Source organism: Oncorhynchus nerka, linkage group LG9b (genome assembly GCF_034236695.1).
Source record: "Oncorhynchus nerka isolate Pitt River linkage group LG9b, Oner_Uvic_2.0, whole genome shotgun sequence".
Taxonomy (NCBI): domain Eukaryota; kingdom Metazoa; phylum Chordata; class Actinopteri; order Salmoniformes; family Salmonidae; genus Oncorhynchus; species Oncorhynchus nerka.
In genome coordinates, this window is record NC_088424.1 from 45,806,149 (window position 1) to 45,829,836 (window position 23,688).

At 41.2% G+C, this 23,688-nt stretch overlaps 1 protein-coding gene across 1 annotated transcript in view; it reads left to right on the plus strand.

Moving 5' to 3' along the window:
* The window catches only part of LOC115114040 (sodium channel protein type 2 subunit alpha-like), a 51,269-nt gene extending 27,815 nt beyond the window's left edge, over positions 1-23,454 (plus strand). The window contains exons 8-18 of the mRNA XM_029641965.2: positions 1,411-1,528; positions 5,954-6,108; positions 6,760-6,933; positions 12,842-12,964; positions 13,291-13,563; positions 13,723-13,776; positions 13,882-14,023; positions 15,724-15,824; positions 16,302-16,454; positions 19,775-19,892; positions 20,074-23,454. Coding sequence (XP_029497825.2) covers positions 1,411-1,528; positions 5,954-6,108; positions 6,760-6,933; positions 12,842-12,964; positions 13,291-13,563; positions 13,723-13,776; positions 13,882-14,023; positions 15,724-15,824; positions 16,302-16,454; positions 19,775-19,892; positions 20,074-21,587 — 2,925 coding nt within the window. The 3' untranslated portion in view covers positions 21,588-23,454. The remainder of the gene's footprint in view (positions 1-1,410; positions 1,529-5,953; positions 6,109-6,759; positions 6,934-12,841; positions 12,965-13,290; positions 13,564-13,722; positions 13,777-13,881; positions 14,024-15,723; positions 15,825-16,301; positions 16,455-19,774; positions 19,893-20,073) is intronic.
* The last annotated feature ends 234 nt before the right edge of the window (positions 23,455-23,688 follow it).

Below are 23,688 nucleotides of genomic sequence, written 5' to 3' on the forward strand. Positions count from 1 at the left end.
CTTTCAGCCCTAAGAATGATACCGACAATAATCCTGTGTCTCCAGTTCTCACACACACACACACACACACACACACACACACACACACACACACACACACACACACACACACACACACACACACACACACACACACACACATTCTTTAATGCTGGATTACACTCTCGTTTTATTGGATTGCAGCAGCACCTCTGTCCCAATAATCCCAGTAACGCGTGTGAAATATGTTTCCATTACTACACAGTGAAATCTCATCAAACCTGGACTAAGACTTCCTGGTGATAGGAAGGCAGAGGTCACGGCACAACCTGATCCCCGAAACCTTAATGTAGCAGTAGATTACAGCACAGCCTGAACTCTGAACCCTTACTGTAGCATTAGATTACAGCCCAGCACAGCCTGAACTCTGAACCCTTAATGTAGCATTAGATTACAGCACAGCCTGAACTCTGAAACCTTAATGTAGCATTAGATTACAGCCCAGCACAGCCTGAACTCTGAACCCTTACTGTAGCATTAGATTACAGCACAGCCTGAACTCTGAACCCTTAATGTAGCATTAGATTACAGCACAGCCTGAACTCTGAACCCTTACTGTAGCATTAGATTACAGAACAGCCTGAACTCTGACCCCTTAATGTAGCATTAGATTACAGCACAGCCTGAACTCTGAACCCTTACTGTAGCATTAGATTACAGCCCAGCCTGAACTCTGAACCCTTACTGTAGCATTAGATTACAGCCCAGCACAGCCTGAACTCTGAACCCTTAATGTAGCATTAGATTACAGCCCAGCACAGCCTGAACTCTGAACCCTTAATGTAGCATTAGATTACAGCCCAGCACAGCCTGAACTCTGAACCCTTAATGTAGCATTAGATTACAGCCCAGCACAGCCTGAACTCTGAACCCTAACTTTCAAATACTTCCAGCGTTTATTTTAGCCCTGTCCGGAGTGCCAGATGGGCGGGGTTTGACATTTTGGGACTATTATGTTTGTCTATTAAGCCAATCAAACTCAATCAAGCCCAGATGAAGTATTTGGAATGATACTTGAACCTAGGTCTGGATGACAGATCGAAGACATAGAATTACGCTGTTCAGGAAGTCAACTCTGACCATTTAACGGTTGAAATGTATGTGTCGACTCAATGATTGATGTGTGCACTTTATGTCACAGAAATGTCACAGATTAATGTTATTAATACATCGTTCAAACAGGCCTATATGAATGGGCTGTTTTATAAACAGTACTCACTAATGCAGTCGAGAGATTGGGTGTGTTTACGTTTCTTAGTGTGCCGAGAAGTATCTCGAGTCTGAATATGTCTTTCTATGGAGATGGACAAACAGGAATGAATATGGTGTGACGTGACATCCTGGTGAGACTTCCTTGTTCCCGTGTTGCAGGAAAAAGTGAGCCTATCAGAAGGCAGCACGGTGGACTTGCGGAAGCCAGGGGAGGAAGAGGATGACTTCTCTGAGACGGCTGACGATGTTATGGAGCCAGATGAATGTTTCCCTGAATGTACGTAGCTACTGTATGCAAGATCCTCATGATTAGCTGTCTGTCTGTCTGCCTGTCTGCCTGTCTGTCTGTCTGTCTGTCTGTCTGTCTGTCTGTCTGTCTGTCTGTCTGTCTGTCTGTCTGTCTGTCTGTCTATCTATCTGAGTTATTAAATTTATTTAATTATTAGATTTATTAAAGTATATCTGTTTCTCTCTGCCTCAGTCTGTGTTGCAGCACCCAAGCAAAAATATATTTTTAAAGACATTTAATCTTTTAAAGTATCAAATCTATTTGTATTTGACACATGCTTGGTAAACAACAGGTGTACAGTTGTGGACAAAAGTTTTGAGAATTACACAAATATTAATTTTCACAAAGTCTGCTGCCACAGTTTGAATGATGGCAATTTGCATATATTCCAGAATGTTATGAAGAGTGATCAGATGAATTGCAATTAATTGCAAAGTCCCTCTTTGACATGCATTTCAGCCCTGCCACAAAAGGACCAGCTGACGTCATGTCAGTGATTCTCTCGTTAACACAGGTGTGAGTGTTGATGAGGACAAGGCTGGAGATCACTCTGTCATGCTGATTGAGTTTTAAATAACAGACTGGAAGCTTCAAAAGGAGGGTGGTGCTTGGTATCATTGTTCTTCCTCTGTCAACCATAGTGACCTGCAAGGAAACACGTGCCATCATCATTGCTTTGCACAAAAAGGGCTTCACAGGCAAAGATATTGCTGCCAGTAAGATTGTACCTAAATCACCCATTTATCGGATCATCAAGAACTTCAAGGAGAGCGGTTCAATTGTTGTGAAGAAGGCTTCGGGGCGCCCAAGAAAGTCCAGCAAGTGCCAGGACCGTCTCCTAAAGTTGATTCAGCTGTGGGATTGGGGCACCACCAGTACAGAGCTTGCTCAGGAATGGCAGCAGGCAGGTGTGAGTACATCTGCACGCACAGTGAGGCAAAGACTTTTGGAGGATGGCCTGGTGTCAAGAAGGGCAGCAAAGAAGCCACTTCTCTCCAGGAAAAACATCAGGGACAGACTGATATTCTGCTGAGGACTGGGGTAAAGTCATTTTTTCTGAGGAATCCCCTCTCCGATTGTTTGTGGCATCCGGATAAAAGCTTGTCCAGGGAGAAGACAAGGTGAGCGCTACCGTCAGTCCTGTGTCATGCCAACAGTAAAAAGCATCCTGTGACCATTCATGTGTGGGGTTGCTTCTCAGCCAAGGGAGTGGGCTCACTCACAATTTTGCTTAAGAACACAGCCATGAATGAAGAATGGTACCAACACATCCTCCGAGAGCAACTTCTCCCAACCATCCAGGAAAAGTTTGGTGACAAACAATGCCTTTTCCAGCATAATGGAGCACCTTTCCATAAGGCAAAAGTGATAACTAAGTGGCTCGGGGAACAAAACGTCGATATTTTGGGTCCATGGCCAGAAAACTCCCCAGACCTTAATCCCATTGAGAACTTGTGGTCAATCCTCAAGAGGCGGGTAGACAAACAGAACCCCACAAATTATGTCAAACTCCAAGCATTGAATATGCAAGAATGGGCTGCCATCATTTAGGATGTGGCCCAGAAGTTAATTGACAGCATTCCAGGGCGGATTGCAGAGGTCTTGAAAAAGAAGGGTCAACACTGCAAATATTGACTCTTTGCATCAACTTCATGTGATTGTCAATAAAAAGCCTTTGGCACTTATGAAATGCTTGTAATTATACTTCAGAATTCCATAGTAACATCTGACAAAAATATCTAAAGACACTGAAGCAGCAAACTTTCTGAAAATGTATATTTGTGTCATTCTCAAAACGTTTGGCCACGACTGTAGACTAACAGTGAATTGCTTCCTGGGATGGGGAAGCCATTCCCAACAGAGAGAATAAAAGAGAAATCATAGAAAAACAATAAGGGGGGGGCAGGGTAGCCTAGCGGTTAAAAGCGTTATGCCAATACCCGAAAGGTTGTTGGTTCGAATCCCTGAGTTGACAAATCTGTTGATGTGCCCTTGAGCAACACACTTAACCCTAATTGCGCTAGTAAGTCAATTTGGATAAGAGCATCTGCTAAATTACTTAACTATGAGTAGCAAAAACTTGGCTATATACACAGGTACCAGTATTGATGTGCAGGGGGTAGATATGCACTGTTCATACAGTGCCTTCAGAAAGGATTCACACCCCTTATATTTTTACAGCCTGAATTTAAAATGTATAAATATTTGGCCTACACATACACACTTACCCCATATTGTCAAAGTGGTATAATTGTTTTTCTAAATTTCTACAAATTAATAAAAAATGAAAAGCTGAAATGTCAACCCATTTGTTATGGCAAGCCTAAAGTAATGCGCTGCCACACAGTCGTAGGGGAACAGGGAGTACAGGAGGGGACTAAGCATCGTTGAGATTCAGCTGATGGGCCCCCACCACTTGAGGGCAACTCATCAGGAAGTCCCGGATCCAGTTGGAGGTGTTCAGGAGGTGTTCAATACCAGGGTCCTTAGCTTAGTGATGAGCTTTGAGTGCACAATGGTGTTGAACGCTGAGCTGTAGTCAATGAACAGCATTCCCACGTAGGTGTTCCTCTTGTCCAGGTGGGAAAGGGCAGTGTGGAGTGCGATTGAGATTGTGTCATCTGTGGATCTGTTTGTGAGCCATGACCAGCCTTTCAAAACATTTCATGGCTACAGATGTGAGTGCTAGTCATTTAGACAAGTTACCTTGGCATTCTTGGGTGAAGGGACTATGGTGGTCTGCTTCAAACATGTAGATATTACAGACTCGGTCAGGAAGAGGTTGAAAATATCAGTGAAGACACTTGCCAGCTGGTCAGAGCATGCTCTGAGTACGCATCCTGGTAATCCATCTGGCCCGGCGGCCTTGTGAATGTTAACCTGTTTATAGGTCTTACTCACATTGGCTACGGAGAGCGAGATCACACAGTCATCCGGAATAGCTGGTGCTCTCATGCATGGTTCAGTGTTGCTTGCCTCGAAGTGAGCATTGAAGGAATGTAGCTTGTCTGGTAGGCTATCATCACTGGACAGCTCGTGGCTGGGTTTCCCTTTGTAATCCGTGATAGTTTGCAAGCCTTACCACATCTGATGAGCGTCAGAGCTGGCGGAGTAGGATTTGATTTTAGTCCCATATTGATGTTTTGACTGTTTGATGGCTCGTTGGAGGTTGTAGCGGGCTTTCATATAAATGTCCGCATTAGTGTCCCGCTCCTTGAAAGTGGTAGCTCTAGCCTTTATTTCTGTGCGGATGTTGCCTGTTATCCATGGCTTCTGGTTGGGACATGTATATACGTTCACTGTGGGAATGATGTCGTCGATGCACTTCCAGTCTGTGCTAGCTAAACAGTCCTGTAACTTAGCATCTGCTACATCTGACCACTTCTGTGTTGAGTGCATCACTGGTACTTCCTGATTTAGTTTTTTTCTTGTAAGCAGGAATCAGGAGGATATAGTTATGGTCAGAGTTGCCAAATGGAAGGCGAGGGAGAGCTTTGCAAAACCTTGAGACCACCTTAATATTAGAGATCGTGGTCTACAGCTTATCATGAGGTACTCTACCTCAGGCCAGCAAAACCTTGAGACCACCTTAATATTAGAGATCATTGTCTACAGCTTATCATGAGGTACTCTACCTCAGGCGAGCAAAACCTTGAGACCACCTTAATATTAGGGATCGTGGTCTACAGCTTATCATGAGGTACTCTACCTCAGGCGAGCAAAACCTTGAGAACACCTTAATATTAGAGATCGTGGTCTACAGCTTATCATGAGGTACTCTACCTTAACATTAGAGATCGCGCACCAGCTGTTGTTAACAAAGCGACACACACCTCCCCCTTAATGTTACTCGAAGCTTCCGTTCGGTCTTGATGATTCATAGAGAAAACAGCTAGAGTATTTTATCCATGTCCTTGTTCAGCCTTGATGCCGAGAAACATAGGATATTACACTTCTTTAGGTCCCGTTGATGGGATAGTCTCAAACAGAGCATGTACAGTTTGTTCTTTAGCGATTGTACGTTCGGCAATAGAATGGAATGTAGAGACGGTTTATTTCCTCGTCCACGTAGTTTCATCAGGGAACCCACTCGTTTGCCACTGTTACGCCGTCTCTTCCTCTCGAGTCCTGGGGATTAGGGCCTGGTTACGGGATGTGCAGTACATCCACAGCTGCCGACTCGTTGAAGTAAAAATCTTCATCCAAATCGAGGTTAGTGATCGCTGTTCTGATGTCCAAAAGCAGTTTTCAGTCATAGGAAATTGATGGCAGAAATACTATGTACAAAAAAAGATCAGCGTAAAATAAACAACAACAAAAAACCAACACAAAATAACAGAATTGGTCAGGATCCTGTAAGACGACAGTTATCCATCTCTACAGCGCCATCTTCTGTTTGTCTCTGTGTCTCAGTCTGTGTTCGCCACTGTAAGTGCTGTGAGATCAACACGACACGGGGCCTGGGTCAGGCCTGGTGGAGACTGAGGAAGACCTGTTACCAGATTGTTGAACACAGCTGGTTCGAGACTTTTATTATCTTCATGATCCTGCTGAGCAGTGGTGCTCTGGTGAGACCAACCACCTTTTACCCCTTAGTCTTACCTGACCTCTCAACCTTCACCTCTGACCTCTTTTATTATCTTCATGATCCTGCTGAGCAGTGGTGCTCTGGTGAGACCAACCACCTTTTACCCCTTAGTCTTACCTGACCTCTCAACCTTCACCTCTGACCTCTTTTATCATCTTCATGATCCTGCTGAGCAGCTGTGCTCTGGTGAGACCAATCACCTCTTACCCCAGTCTTACCTGACCTCTCAACCTTCACCTCTGACCTCTTTTATCATCTTCATGATCCTGCTGAGCAGCTGTGCTCTGGTGAGACCAATCACCTCTTACCCCAGTCTTACCTGACCTCTCAACCTTCACCTCTGACCTCTTTAAGAGTCAGCTCATAGGGCCACATTTACAGTGCTAATTTAATACCAAGTGTCTTCAAAAGCAAGTGTATAAAAAAAGGCATAAACCATGCAATGTCTCTTTCTAGATCTTTCTATTATGTAATCTTTACTTAACTTTTTATTTTTTTTATTTTTTTTACAATTTCACTAAACAGCTCATTCCTATTCTTACAGCACAATAGCTGAATATATTGGTTTTTATATAACGCTTGAGAGGTTATAATCTGTGGTTTCTCTCTTGTCACTCCTGCACTGCTCTAGGCATTTGAGGACATCTACATTGAGAAAAGGAAAGTGGTGAAGGTAATCTTGGAGTACGCTGATAAGGTCTTCTCCTACATATTCGTCCTAGAGATGTTCCTCAAATGGATTGCCTACGGCTTCAAGAAGTACTTCACCAACGCTTGGTGTTGGCTGGACTTCCTCATTGTCGATGTAAGTGTTAAACTTCGTACGTTGTGCCCAGTTTATGTTCACAGTGAGAATAGATGTGCAGGTAGCTAAATGCATATAACAAAAGTTTGGGTGGTTTTCAGACTGGTTGTGGGAGCTGTTGTATGTTATGTACAGACTTATATTTTTTCAAACTATCGCCCCGACCCGAGGTGTAATCTCTCATCTTATTTTCCAGTGAGTTTGGTTCATTAAGGTTGACTTGTTGACATTGGACATAAACACTGCTTATTTCCAGCTTGGTGTGGGCTCGCTTATAAGCAGGCTACCACCAGATATGTTATGTTGTGTAGGACTTGTGGTCACTGATTAACTGCAAGTTGGTACCACTTAAATTAAGGTAATTAATTTATACAGCGTGGTACCTACCTGTGGACGTGAGTTTTTGTGGCCATTATAACAGTATACCGGGAGAAATAGTATACTGTTTCTATGCATGTACAGAGTACACATTTTTAACAGAGTATAATCTTGATAGCGCCAGAGGGTCCATATTTCCACACAGTTTACCTTAATATTCTAGTGGCTAATTCTCCCTTATCTTAATATTCTAGGGTCTATATCTCCACAGTTTACCTTAATATTCTAGTGGCTAATTCACCCTTATCTTAATATTCTAGGGTCTATATCTCCACAGTTTACCTTAATATTCTAGTGGCTAATTCTCCCTTATCTTAATATTCTAGGGTCTATATCTCCACAGTTTACCTTAATATGCTAGTGGCTAATTCTCCCTTATCTTAATATTCTCGGGTCTATATCTGCCTTCTCTTAATATTCTAGGGTCCATATCTCCACACAGTTTACCTTAATATTCTAGTGGCTAATTCGCCCTTATCTTAATATTCTAGTGGCTAATTCTCCCTTATCTTAATATTCTAGGGTCCATATATCCACACAGTTTACCTTAATATTCTAGTGGCTAATCCTCCCTTATCTTAATATTCTAGGGTCCATATCTCCACACAGTTTACCTTAATATTCTAGTGGCTAATTCGCCCTTATCTTAATATTCTAGTGGCTAATTCTCCCTTATCTTAATATTCTAGGGTCTATATCTCCACAGTTTACCTTAATATTCTAGTGGCTAATTCTCCCTTATCTTAATATTCTCGGGTCTATATCTGCCTTGTCTTAATATTCTAGGGTCTATATCTCCCTTACCTTAATATTCTAGGGGCTGTACAGTTGAAGTCGGAAGTTTACATACACTTAGGTTGGAGTCATTAAAACTTGTTTTTCAACCACGCCAAAACTATAGTCTGTTAACAGGAAATTTGTGGGAAGTTGGTTAGGACATCTACTTTGTGCATGACACAAGTAATTTTTTCAACAATTGTTTACAGATAGATTATTTCCCTTATAACTCACTTTATCAAAATTCCAGTGGGTCAGACGTTTACATACACTAAGTTGGCTGTGCCTTTAAACAGCTTGGAAAATTCCAGAAAATGATGTCATGGCTTTAGAAACTTCTGATAGGCGAATTGACATAATTTGAGTCAATTGGAGGTGTACCTGTGGATGTATTTCAAGGCATATCTTCAAACTCAGTGCCTCTTTGCTTGACATTATGGGAAAATCTAAATAAATCAGCCAAGTCCTCTGAAAAAAAATTGTAGACTGCCACAAGTCTGGTTCATCCTTGGGAGCAATTTCCAAATGCCTGAAGGTACCACGTTCATCTGTACAAACAATAGTACGCATGTATAAACACAATGGGACTTCACAACCGTCATACCGCTCAGGAAGGAGACGCGTTCCGACTCCTAGAGAAGAACGTACTTTGGTGCGAAAAGTGCAAATCAATCCCAGAACAACAAAAGTATCTATATCCACAGTAAAACAAGTTCTATATCGACATAACCTGAAAGGGCGCTCAGCAAGGAAGAAGCCACTGCTACAAAACTGCCATGAAAAAGCCAGACTACAGTTTGCAACTGCACATAGGGACAAAGATCGTACTTTTTGGAGAAATGTCCACTGGTCTGATGAAACAAAAGTCAAATTGTTTGGCCATAATGACCATTGTTATGTTTGGAGGAAAAAGGGGGAAGCTTGCAAGCCGAAGAACACCATCCCAAACGTGAAGCACGGGGGTGGCAGCATCATGCTGTGGGGGTGCTTTGCTGCAGGAGGGAGTGGTGCACTTCACAAGATAGATGGCATCATGAGGACAGAAAATGGCGTGGATATATTGAAGCAACATCTCAGGACATCAGTCATGAAGTTAAAGCTTGGTCGCAAAAGGGTCTTCCAAATGGACAATGACCTCAAGCATACTTCCAAAGTTGTGCCAAAATAGCTTAAGGACAACAAAGTCAAGCTATTGGAGTGGCCATCACAAAGCCCTGACCTCAATCACATAGAAAATGTGTGGGCAGAACTGAAAACTTGTGTGCGAGCAAGGAGGCCTACAACCTGACTCAGTTACACCAGCTTTGTCAGGAGGAATGGACCAAAATTCACCAACTTATTGTGGGAAGCTTGTGGAAGGCTACCCAAAAAGTTAGACCCAAGTTAAACAATTTAAAGGCAATGCTACCAAATACTAATTGAGTGTATGTAAACTTCTGACCCACTGGGAATGTGATGAAAGAAATAAAAGCTTAAATAAATCATTCTCTCTACTATTATTCTGACATTTCACATTCTTAAAATAAAGTGGTGATCCTAACTGACCTAAGACAGGGAATTTTTATAGGATGAAATGTCAGGAATTGTGAAAAACTGAGTTTAAATGTATTTGGCTAAGGTGTATGTAAACTTCCGACTTCAACTGCATCTCCCTTATCTTAATATTCTAGGGGCTATATCTCCACAGTTTACCTTAATATTCTAGGGGCTATATCTCCCTTATCTTAATATTCTAGGGGCTATATCTCCCTTATCTTAATATTCTATGGGCTATATCTCCCTTATCTTAATATTCTAGGGGTTAAATCTCCCTTACCTTACTCCACAGTGCCATAGGGGCTAGGGGTTATATCTCCCTTATCTTAATATTCTAGGGTCTATATATCCCTTATCTTAATATTCTAGGGTCTATATCTCCCTTATCTTAATATTCTAGGGGCTACATCTCCATTATCTTAATATTCTAGGGGCTATATCTCCCTTATCTTAATATTCTAGGGGTTAAATCTCCCTTACCTTACTCCACAGTGCCATAGGGGCTAGGGGTTATATCTCCCTTATCTTAATATTCTAGGGTCTATATATCCCTTATCTTAATATTCTAGGGTCTATATCTCCCTTATCTTAATATTCTAGGGGCTACATCTCCATTATCTTAATATTCTAGGGGCTATATCTCCCTTATCTTAATATTCTAGGGGTTAAATCTCCCTTACCTTACTCCACAGTGCCATAGGGGCTAGGGGTTATATCTCCCTTATCTTAATATTCTAGGGTCTATATCTCCCTTATCTTAATATTCTAGGGGCTACATCTCCATTATCTTAATATTCTAGGGGCTATATCTCCCTTATCTTAATATTCTAGGGGTTAAATCTCCCTTACCTTACTCCACAGTGCCATAGGGGCTAGGGGTTATATCTCCCTTATCTTAATCTTCTAGGGTCTATATCTCCCTTATCATAATATTCTAGGGTCTATATCTCCCTTATCTTAATATTCTAGAGTCTATATCTCCCTTATCTTAATATTCTAGGGTCTATATCTCCCTTATCTTAATATTCTAGGGTCTATATCTCCCTTATCTTAATATTCTAGAGTCTATATCTCCCTTATCTTAATATTCTAGGGGCTATATCTCCCTTACCTTACTCCACAGTGCCATAGGGGCTAGGGGTTATACCTCCCTTACCTTACCTTGCTTCCTCTGATTTCACCCGCTGGTTCACAGATCGGCACAGACGTGTCTATAGCAGCTGTTAGGGTAAGTGGTAGTTGTGAGGTGAAAGGTGAGTATTGGGATCCAGGTTGGAAAATCTACTGCATCAATAAAGTTTCTATGTTTCCTCACTCCAAAGTGCTTCACATTGAGATATCAAAAGCCACCGTCTCGTCTACTCTTCAAATCTAAACAACAATTGTCTTTTCAGCAGAAAATGTATTCAAAGCAAATATGTATCCCCCGCCCCCGCCCCACCCCCCCACCCCATCCACTTGAAAGTTAAAAATGCACAACGGACCTTGGCTTTTATATCGTATATAGAAACACACTACCATGTATTCTAAGGTTTATCTAGAGAAGATCACATGTGTTATTGGACTAAATGTATTTTATAGTTCCTCGTAGGTTATCGACAGGCTGAATTAATAGTTGTTCAGACCGTTTTTTGAAAATAGTGTCGGTAGAATTTCAATAAACGCTAAGCTGTCTGATGTTTTGCGCTGTAGTTTTTCTATCTCAACAATATGCTGTAATATATTGTATGTGGTCAGTAGTCAGCTGGAGCTGAGGTGGTTCATACTGTCCGTCTGTCTCTGTCTCTGTCTGTCTACAGTGTATCTAGCTGGATAGCACAGTTGGAGAGGATTATATTATGTTTTAGATGTGTGGCTGGATTGCAGAAATGATCAACGGAGGAGATCCCAATGATTGTTTAAACACTATTTGTTATTTCTGGTTTCTATATCAACTCTCTAGCCTTTTGATGTTTGTTTTGTTGTGTACTTTCATTGAGCCAAAGACGTATACTTTATCAGCGTATTTCATTTTCTGAGTATCTTCTTTAGATATATTGGACGAAATCCATTAAAATATACTTTTATAAAGAAATTACTGGGACTGTAATAGCCCTAAATTGCAATGACGGACTTAATTGGATCATACGAATACAAATTGGGCAATCAAATTTGGCAATACCATTAGTTAAAATAAATAAAAGGAGACATGAACATTTTGTTAAACTTCTTTATAAAAACCTCACTCTATTTCACATATATACATAGGTCTTATGTATATATAGCTGAGTATGTATGCATGTGCATTGACGGTACATATTGCATACTTGTATGTGTTTTGTCCCTGTTCCATTTCAGTCATTCTACCAGTAATATCTGTCATCCATATGGACCATCCATCATGCCATTTTGAATCACAGCTATCACCCTCGGGCCATTCAACAGCGGAATACCATTCTGTTTTGTCCATTTTGGATGTAGAATAGAGTGGAAGTCCCCCCCCCCCCCTAAAAAAAAAAAATGTAATGAAAAATATGCCACAAAACCCAAAAATTCTAAATTTTTCTAAATTTAATTAATTGTGTTCCTAACTGTAGAATGTCCCAAAATAATACATTGTTACAGTCTCTAAAGTGTTGGCTCTGAAATTCTTGTCTCACTGTCTGTTACTCTGTCGCTACTCTTCTTGCATATTTTTCTCTCCAGAAATGATTTGATTAATGATTTAGGTCTGTAGAGCTTTGTTTTATTTGATGAAAGGTTGTCAGTGACTTAACTGAAAGTATATTGTATCATACAACTTAGGTGGTAGGTTTGAATATGTGTGTGTGTGTGTGTGTGTGTGTGTGTGTGTGTGTGTGTGTGTGTGTGTGTGTGCGTGTGTGTGTGCGTGTGTGTGTGTGTGTGTGTGTGTGTGTGTGTGTGTGTGTGTGTGTGTGTGTGTGTGTGTGTGTGTGTGTGTGTGTGTGTGTGTGTGTACATAGTCCTGCATCTGCGTGCGGATAATGGTGGGGAATTGGGGGTGAGGTGGAGTCGTACAGACAGGGGAACCCATATTTTGTACTTTGATACTTTTTGTACTTATTTTGTTCTTTGATACAATAAATTGCAAAACCCACAATCTTTATCAAAATGCGTTCAAGAGTGATGCTGAGGTCTCCTTTGAATGTTGGGATGATGGAGTTTATACTGCCATCTAAGTCTGAGCTGATTGAATGTCTCTGTGTGTCCTCTCCAGGTGTCGTTGGTGAGCCTGGTAGCTAACTCTCTGGGCTACTCTGACTTTGCTGCCATCAAATCACTGAGGACTCTCCGAGCGCTGAGGCCCCTAAGGGCCCTGTCCAGATTCGAGGGAATGCGGGTGAGACGTTCTTTAACCTTGTCTTAGAGATGTTCTACTTTCCCTGCTCTCTCCTAGTTGGCCTATGTCAAGTTATTCTAGGAGATTCCACAAGTTATTATCATCAGCGAAGGACCAGAGTTTTTCCTAAGCTGGTCACGTGGTCAGGAAAAACTTGCGGTCCTATATCATAACTGTCTGAAGTGACAGACAGCCTCTAACAGTGGAGTATTACGTTGGTCACTTAGTCAGGAAAAACTCCAGCCCTTAATCATTAAACATAATTGATATGCTGTGTCTGTGCTCCGTAATAGACAACTTCTACCCGTGTTTGTCTCGATCCCCAGGTGGTGGTGAACGCACTGATTGGAGCCATCCCATCCATCATGAACGTCCTGCTGGTCTGCCTCATCTTCTGGCTCATCTTCAGCATCATGGGAGTCAACCTGTTCGCAGGGAAGTTTGGTAAATGTGTGAACCGGACAGGGTTCATCCACAATGCTTCCATCGTCAACAACAAGTCAGAGTGCCTGGCCATGAACGACACTCAGTTTTATTGGACTAAAGTCAAGGTCAACTTCGACAACGTGGGACTAGGATACCTCTCACTGCTGCAAGTGGTCCGTCTTTAAAAATAAAATACAAAAAATTACAGTTGACATTTTTTGTTTATAGTGACTTATGTGTTGAAAGGATTTGTTATTCTTATTGTTTGTTGATAAATTACGTAACATTTTTATTATTTACTCTATAATTGTGTGCCTACAATTTCCTTGAAGGCCACGTTTAAAGGATGGATGGAAGTTATGCATGCAGCTGTTGATTCACGTGGGGTATGTATCTAGACCAATTCCTCATCTCATAAATACAATGAGTAGACTACATTTTTATTTATGAAGATGAAAACGGGTTCAACTAAAATGTGTGTGAGTTTCCAGGTAGAGGAGCAGCCAATCAGGGAGATCAACCTCTACATGTACCTCTACTTTGTCATCTTCATCATCTTCGGATCCTTCTTCACTCTCAACCTCTTCATCGGCGTCATCATTGATAATTTCAACCAGCAAAAAAGAAAGATAAGTATATTTGGCATAACATATTGTTTTATGTCTCGACCTACTCATTTCACACTGTTGTATTAACAGCTGTCTGTATGGATATACAACATTAACAGCTGTCTGTATGGATATCTACAACATTAACAGCTGTCTGTATGGATATACAACATTAACAGCTGTCTGTATGGATATATAACATTAACAGCTGTCTGTATGGATATACACAACATTAACAGCTGTCTGTATGGATATATATAACATTAACAGCTGTCTGTATGGATATATATATAACATTAACAGCTGTCTGTATGGATATATATAACATTAACAGCTGTCTGTATGGATATACAACATTAACAGCTGTCTGTATGGATATCTACAACATTAACAGCTGTCTGTATGGATATATATATAACATTAACAGCTGTCTGTATGGATATATATAACATTAACAGCTGTCTGTATGGATATACAACATTAACAGCTGTCTGTATGGATATCTACAACATTAACAGCTGTCTGTGTGGATATCTATACAACATTAAAAGCTGTCTGTATGGATATACAACATTAACAGCTGTCTGTGTGGATATACAACATTAACAGCTGTCTGTATGGATATACAACATTAACAGCTGTCTGTATGGATATACAACATTAACAGCTGTCTGTATGGATATCTACAACATTAACAGCTGTCTGTGTGGATATACAACATGAACAGCTGTCTGTATGGATATCTACAACATGAACAGCTGGCTGTATGGATATCTACAACATGAACAGCTGTCTGTATGGATATCTACAACATGAACAGCTGTCTGTATGGATATCTACAACATTAACAGCTGTCTGTATGGATATATATAACATTAACAGCTGTCTGTATGGATATACAACATTAACAGCTGTCTGTATGGATATACAACATTAACAGCTGTCTGTATGGATATCTACAACATTAACAGCTGTCTGTATGGATATATATAACATTAACAGCTGTCTGTATGGATATATATAACATTAACAGCTGTCTGTATGGATATCTACAACATTAACAGCTGTCTGTATGGATATATATATAACATTAACAGCTGTCTGTATGGATATACAACATTAACAGCTGTCTGTGTGGATATACAACATTAACAGCTGTCTGTATGGATATATATAACATTAACAGCTGTCTGTATGGATATATACAACATTAACAGCTGTCTGTATGGATATACAACATTAACAGCTGTCTGTATGGATATATATAACATTAACAGCTGTCTGTATGGATATATACAACATTAACAGCTGTCTGTATGGATATACAACATTAACAGCTGTCTGTATGGATATATATACAACATTAACAGCTGTCTGTATGGATATATATATAACATTAACAGCTGTCTGTATGGATATATATACAACATTAACAGCTGTCTGTATGGATATACAACATTAACAGCTGTCTGTATGGATATCTACAACATTAACAGCTGTGTGTATAAATATCAGTGGAGGCTGCTGAGGGGAGGACAGCTCATAATAATGTCTGGAACAGAGCAGATGGAATGTAAACCATGTTTTTTGATTCCATTCCACCTATTCCGCTCCAGCCATTACCACGAGCCAGTCCTCCGCAATTAGTGTGCCATCAACCACCTGTGATGTATATGTGCAACATTAACAGTGAAGAATAATGGTGAATGCATTTGTTATACTTAGGTGGACAAGACATTTTCATGACTGACGAGCAGAGGAAGTACTACAACGCCATGAAGAAAATAGGCTCTAAAAAGCCCGAAAAGCCTATACCAAGACCTACGGTAAAATACCAACTATGATAAGCCTATACCAAGAGCTACGGTAAAATACCAACCACGATAAGCCTATACCAAGACCTACGGTAAAATACCAACTATGATAAGCCTATACCAAGACCTACGGTAAAATACCAACTATGATAAGCCTATACCAAGACCTATGGTAAAATACCAACTATGATAAGCCTATACCAAGACCTACGGTAAAATACCAACTTTGATGAACTATGCCCCTGAACAGGCAGTTAACCCACTGTTCCTAGGCCGTCATTGAAAATAAGAATTTGTTCTTAACTGACTTGCCTAGTTAAATAAAGGTAAATGAATAAAATGACAGTGGATCTAATGTGTACTCCAAAATTGTTTTATAAATGCGTTTTAGAATGAACCTGAACGATAATTCGAACGATGAAAACTTTATGGATAGCCAACATGGCGTTAATGAATCCATGCCATCTTTTCATCTATCTATCTCTCCAGAATATCCTCCAAGGCTTCTTATTTGACCTGGTATCCAAGCAAGGCTTTGACATCATCATTATGATGCTGATCATCGTCAACATGGTGACCATGATGGTGGAAACAGACGATCAGTCCGCACGCATGGAGTCCATTCTCAACAAGATCAACCTGGTCTGTAGCATGATGTACTAGTACTACAGTACCCATACTTATCTGTGTATGATGTACTACAGTACCCATAATGCTCTGTGTAGGATGTACTACTGTACCCATTATACTCACATAGTCCATCCTCAACAAAATGGTCTGTAGCAGAGACGGAAGAGGAAGTGAAACATCACACTCCCTAATTTTTTCTGTTTCAATGGAGTCAATGATTTATGTAGACCAGACCCAGCTGCTATTGCAGGAACTGACCATTTTCTCCAATGGTAAATGTCTTGAGTGAACTATCTTAATTTATCCACCATCTTTGTTCTATAGCATGATGTACTAGTACTACAGTACCCATAATGCCCTGTACAACATCTCCTGTAGCATGATGTACTACTGAAAGTATTACAATACCTATAATCCTCTGTACAACTTATCCTTTTTTATCCTAGTACATATAGTGCATTCGGAAAGTATTCAGACCCCTTGACTTTTTCCACATATTGTTACGTTACAGCCTCATTCTAAAATGTATTAAATTATATTTTTTCCTCATCAATCTACACACAATACCCAATAATGACAAAGCAAAAACAGGTTTTTAGAAATGTTTGCAAATGTATTACAAATAAAAAACAGAAATACCTTATTTACATAAGTATTCAGACCCTTTGCTATGAGACTGGAAGTTGAGCTCAGGTGCATCCTGTTTCCATTGAACATCCTTGAGATGTTTCTACAACTTGATTGGAGTCCACCTGTGGTAAATTCAATTGATTGGACAAGATTTGGAAATATTTGGAAAGGCACAAACATATACACTGCTCAAAAAAATAAAGGGAACACTAAAATAACACATCCTAGATCTGAATGAATGAAATATTCTTACTAAATACTTTTTTCTTTACATAGTTGAATGTGCTGACAACAAAATCACACAAATATTATCAATGGAAATCAAATTTAGCAACCCATGGAGGTCTGGATTTGGAGTCACACCAGGCCAGTCCATAGCATCAATGCCTTCCTCTTGCAGGAACTGCTGGCACACTCCAGCCACATGAGGTCTAGCATTGTCTTGCATTAGGGGGAACCCAGGGCCAACCGCACCAGCATATGGTCTCACAAGGGGTCGGAGGATCTCATCTCGGTACCTAATGGCAGTCAGGCTACCTCTGGCGAGCACATGGAGGGCTGTGCGGCCCCCCAAAGAAGTGCCACCCCACACCATGACTGGCCCACCACCAAACCGGTCATGCTGGAGGATGTTGCAGGCAGCAGAACATTCTCCACAGTGTCTCCAGACTGTCACATGTGCTCAGTGTGAACCTGCTTTCATCTGTGAAGAGCACAGGGCGCCAGTAGCGAATTTGCCAATCTTGGTGTTCTCTGGCAAATGAAAAACGTCCTGCACAGTGTTGGGCTGTAAGCACAACCCCCACCTGTGGACGTCGGGCCCTCATACCACCCTCATGGAGTCTGTTTCTGACCGTTTGAGCAGACACATGCACATTTGTGGCCTGCTGGAGGTCATTTTGCAGGGCTCTGGCAATGCTCCTCCTGCTCCTCCTTGCACAAAGGCGGAGGTAGCGGTCCTCCTGCTGGGTTGTTGCCCTCCTACGGCCTCCTCCACGTCTCCTGATGTACTGGCCTGTCTCCTGGTAGCGCCTCCATGCTCTGGACACTACGCTGACAGACACAGCAAATCTCATGCCATCCTGGATGAGCTGCACTACCTGAGTCACTTGTGTGGATTGTAGACTCTCATGCTCATGCTACCACTAGAGTGAAAGCACCTCCAGCATTCAAAAGTGACCAAAACATCAGCCAGGAAGCATAGGAACGGAGAAGTGGTCTGTGGTCACCACCTGCAGAACCACTCCTTTATTGGGGGTGTCTTGCTAATTGCCTATAATTTCCACCTGTTGTCTATTCCATTTGCACAACAACATGTGAAATGTATTGTCAATCACTGTTGCTTCCTACGTGGACAGTTTGATTTCACAGAAGTGTGATTGACTTGGAGTTACATTGTGTTGTTTAAGTGTTCCCTTTATTTTTTTGAGCAGTGTATAAGGTCCCACAGTTGACAGTACATGTCAGAGTAAAAACCAAGCCATGAGGTCGAAGGATTTGTCCGTAGATCTCTGAGACAGGATTGTGTCAAGGCAGAGATCTGGGGAAGGGTACCAAAACAATTTTGCTGCATTGAAGGTCCCCAAGAACACAGTGGCCTCCATCATTCTTAAATGGAAGAAGTTTGGAACCACCAAGACTCTTCCTAGAATTGGCCGCCCGGCCAAACTGAGCAATCGGGATAGAAGGGCCTTGGTCAGGGAGGTGACCAAGAACCCGATGGTCACTCTGACAGAGCTCTAGAGTTCCTCTGTGGCGATGGGAGAACTTTCCAGAAGGACAACCATCTCTGCAGCACTTCACCAATCGGGCCTTTATGGTAGAGTGGCCAGACGGAAGCCTCTCCTCAGTAAAAGACACAAGACAGCCCGCTTGGAGTTTGCCAAAAGGCACCTATAGACTCTCAGACCATGGAAGACAAGATTTTATGGTCTGATGAAACCAAGATTTGAACACTTTGGCCTGAATTCCAAGCGTCTCGTCTGGAGGAAACCTGGCACCATCCCTACGGTGAAGCATGATGGTGGCAGCATCATGCTGTGGGGATGTTTTTCAGTGGCAGGAACTGGGAGACTAGTCAAGATTGAGGGAAAGCTGAATGAAGCAAAGTACAGAGATCCTTGATGAAAACCTGCTCTACAGGGCTCAGGACCTCAGACTGGGGTGAAGGTTCACCTTCCAACAGAACAACGACCCTAAGCACACAACCAAGACAAAGCAGGAGTGGCTTCGGGACAAGTCTCTGAATGTCCTTGAGTGACCCAGCCAGTGCCCGGACTTGAACCCGATCTAACATCTCTGGAGAGACTTGAAAATAACTGTGCAGCAATGCTCCCCCCATCCAACCTGACAGAGCTTGAGAGGATCTGCAGAGAAGAATGGAAGTAACTCCCCAAATACAGGTGTGCCAGGCTTGAGGCATCATACCCAAGAAGACTCAAGGCTGTAATCGCTGCCTAAGATGCTTCAACAAAGTACTGAGGAAATTGTCAGATTTAAAAAAATAATAATAATTTGCACAAATTTCTAAAAACCTGTTTTTGCATTTTCATTATGGTGTGTAGATTGAAGAGGAATTTTATCTTAGAATGAGGCTGTAACGTAACAAAATGTGGAAAAATTCAAGAGGTGTGACTATTTTCCGAATGCACTGTATGTTCCTGAAGATAATGCAATGGTGTCCTGTCTCCTTATCCATACAGATTTTCATCGTCATCTTCACCACCGAATGCCTCATGAAGATCGTGGCACTTCGTTGCTATTTCTTCACCGTGGGATGGAACATCTTTGACTTTGTGGTTATCATCCTCTCCATCGTTGGTGGGTGGAATAAAATATAACCGTGAAAACAACCTTCAAAACAACCTGTATATATATTTCTGACAAGTGATCTATACTAACATTTTCCTAAATGTACATTTCAGGTAAAAGTGATCAAATGTTTTGTCTTTAATTTGGTTTTTGGTGTTTGTTTCTTCATTTCTGATTTCGACACTTGCAGGTATCGTTCTGGCTGACATCATTGAGAAGTACTTTGTATCTCCGACTCTCTTCCGTGTCATCAGACTGGCAAGGATAGGACGCGTACTTCGACTAATACGTGGAGCCAAAGGAATAAGGACTTTACTGTTTGCCTTAATGATGTCCATGCCAGCGTTGTTCAACATCGGCCTCCTGCTCTTCCTCGTAATGTTCATATACGCTATCTTCGGAATGGCCAACTTCGCTTACGTGAAAAAAAAGGAAGGGATAGATGACATGTTCAACTTTGAGACCTTTGGGAATAGTATGATCTGCTTGTTCCAGATCAGCACTTCCGCCGGGTGGGACAACGTCCTGGAGCCCATCATGTCTAACTCCCCAGAGGAGTGTGAAGCCTACGTCGTCAACACCGGCACCAACGTCCGAGGAAACTGCGGCAACCCGTCTGTGGCAATCGCCTTCTGTGTCAGCTACATCATAATATCGTTCCTCATCGTGGTCAACATGTACATCGCCATCATCCTGGAGAACTTCAGCGTGGCCACCGAGGAGAGCACAGAGCCGCTGAGTGAGGACGACTTCGAGATGTTCTACGAGGTTTGGGAGAAGTTCGATGCAGAGGCCACCCAGTTCATAGAGTTCTCCAAGCTGTCGAATTTCGCAGACAACCTGTCGGAGCCGCTGCGCATCGCCAAGCCTAACAAAATCAAGCTGATCTCTATGGACCTGCCGATGGTGAGCGGGGACAAGATCCACTGCCTGGACATCCTGTTCGCCTTCACCAAACGCGTGCTGGGCGAGTCGGGCGAGATGGACGCCCTCAAGCAGCAGATGGAGGAGAAGTTCATGATGGCTAACCCGTCCAAGATCTCCCACGAACCAATCACTACGACCCTACGCCGCAAGCAGGAAGACGTGTCTGCCATCAGCATCCAGCGCTGTTACAGACGCCACCTGTTGAAACGGCAGATGAAGCAGGCCTCATTCCTTTACAGACAGAGGAACCTTCAGACCAACCTGAACTTGCAGGAGCACATAGTGGTGGACATAGAGAGGGCCCCGGAGACGGAGGGCCTCATCGCCGCCATGATAAAGGAACACTACGGCCCCGAGGGGCCCGACGAGGAGGAGCTGGTGGCGGTCATGGGGGTCGTGGAAGGGACTCTGTCCTCCTCACCGCCATCTTACGACAGTGTGACCCGGCCAGGGGTGGCTAGTGACGTTGGTCAGATAGAACGGCTAGAAAGGCCGGGAGACTTAGTGTTAGAACTCAGGGAACCTAGCCCCTCACAAACATATAGGGAACCTAGCACCTCACAAACATATAGGGAACCTAGCACCTCACAAACAAAGAGGGAACTTAGCACCTCACAAACATATAGGGAACCTAGCACCTCACAAACAAAGAGGGAACTTAGCACCTCACAAACATATAGGGAACCTAGCACCTCACAAACAAAGAGGGAACTTAGCATCTCACAAACATATAGGGAACCTAGCACCTCACAAACATTTGAAGAGACATTTCTTTGAGATATTGTTTTCAGGAAACGTGTTTTTGTTGTTGTTGTTTTGTTTACAACATGTACAGTATCATAACTCGGAACAACTCTCTCGGTACAAGATAACATTTTTATAGCAGAAAATACCCAGGAATTTCATTGGTAAAAATGCAAATATTGCTTTTCTATTATTTATATAAGACCCTTTGTCAATCAAACAATCATACGATATGTGTATTAATAATGTTTAGAAAACCCAGGCACCATTTTGAAGATGGCGATGCCACTATAAAAAATGTATAATAAGCTGTACCCAAAGTAAAAGAAAGGTGAGTTAAAAAAACAAAACTTATAAACAAATGTGTGATTTCATATATTCTGTCATAACGGTTAATTAACCAGTAAGTGTAAATGACAATCAATCGGCTCTGAATAACATTTTAGAAGTTGGATTGTTTTGTTTTACCAAATGAATAGAGATAAATATGGAGTGTTTAGATCTTGGTTCTCGTTTTGATTACAGATGATGAACTCTTCTCTTTATTATCAAAAAAGAAAATTGCATCTTGATTTGCTAAAAATATATATATTTATGAAAAAAAGTATATTTAAGTATATTTTCTTATTAATGGATATTTCAGGACAAATGTTGTTGTTCTTTTCTAACTAATGAGTTAATATGGTAAAGACCACATTATTTGATCAGAAGTGTATAGTTTATATATATATATATATATTATGCACTAAATTTAGTTTATTGCATGATCGGTATATTAAAACACCCATGGTGAAGGGTTGTGTATAGTACTAACTGCAACATAACGTGCCTGATAATGGTTGTCTTGTCATCTGCACACTTTAGTCCCCTTTTAACCATTTAATTTGACCTGTGGAAGTAGAAATATACATTACAAACATATGTTATATTGACCTACGTAAAGCGTTATGGGGGCATTCATGTCAAACATTTATATCTATATTTTATAATGTATTTATATGTTAAGGTTATCTCAATGACAGTCCATATGTATATATAGGGATCATAGCCAGAGCAATCAAATGATGTGTATACAACTGTATTCATTATTTTTACATGAAAGATGGTAAGATACTTCCTTGAAAACCTTTTTGTTCCCCCCCCGTATTACATTTAAGTAGGTAATCACTATATCAAACAATATTAAAAGATTTTTCCATAGTTGGGAGTTTTCATTTTGTTACAGCTAGTTAACAAATGGTACACTATTGTTTTCTGTCCTATTTCATTTTTATTTGACTTTTAATTTTTTAAAATATTTTTTTACATGTTATAGCCTATAATTATTACAACATTTCTTCATATATCAGAATTGATTTATTTCAAATTCACTGGTTTTATCCCTCTTGCCTTTTCTATTAGACACATCTACACATTCAAATCAAATCCAATTTTATTTGTCACATACACATGGTTAGCAGATGTTAATGCGAGTGTAGCGAAATGCTTGTGCTTCTAGTTCCGACAATGCAGTGATAACCAACAAGTAATCTAACTAACAATTCCAAAACTACTGTCTTATACACAGTGTAAGGGGATAAGGAATATGTACATAAGGATATATGAATGACTGATGGTACAGAGCAGCATACAGTAGATGGTATCGAGTACAGTATATACATATGAGATGAGTATGTAGACAAAGTAAACAAAGTGGCATAGTTAAAGTGGCTAGTGATACATGTATTACATAAGGATGCAGTCGATGATGTAGAGTACAGTATATACGTATGCATATGAGATGAATAATGTAGGGTAAGTAACATTATATAAGGTAGCATTGTTTAAAGTGGCTAGTGATATATTTACATCATTTCCCATCAATTCCCATTATTAAAGTGGCTGGAGTTGGGTCAGTGTCAATGACAGTGTGTTGGCAGCAGCCACTCAATGTTAGTGGTGGCTGTTTAACAGTCTGATGGCCTTGAGATAGAAGCTGTTTTTCAGTCTCTCGGTCCCAGCTTTGATGCACCTGTACTGACCTCGCCTTCTGGATGATAGCGGGGTGAACAGGCAGTGGTTCGGGTGGTTGATGTCCTTGATGATCTTTATGGCCTTGTGTGGCATGTCAATGCATACTAACATTCACGATCAA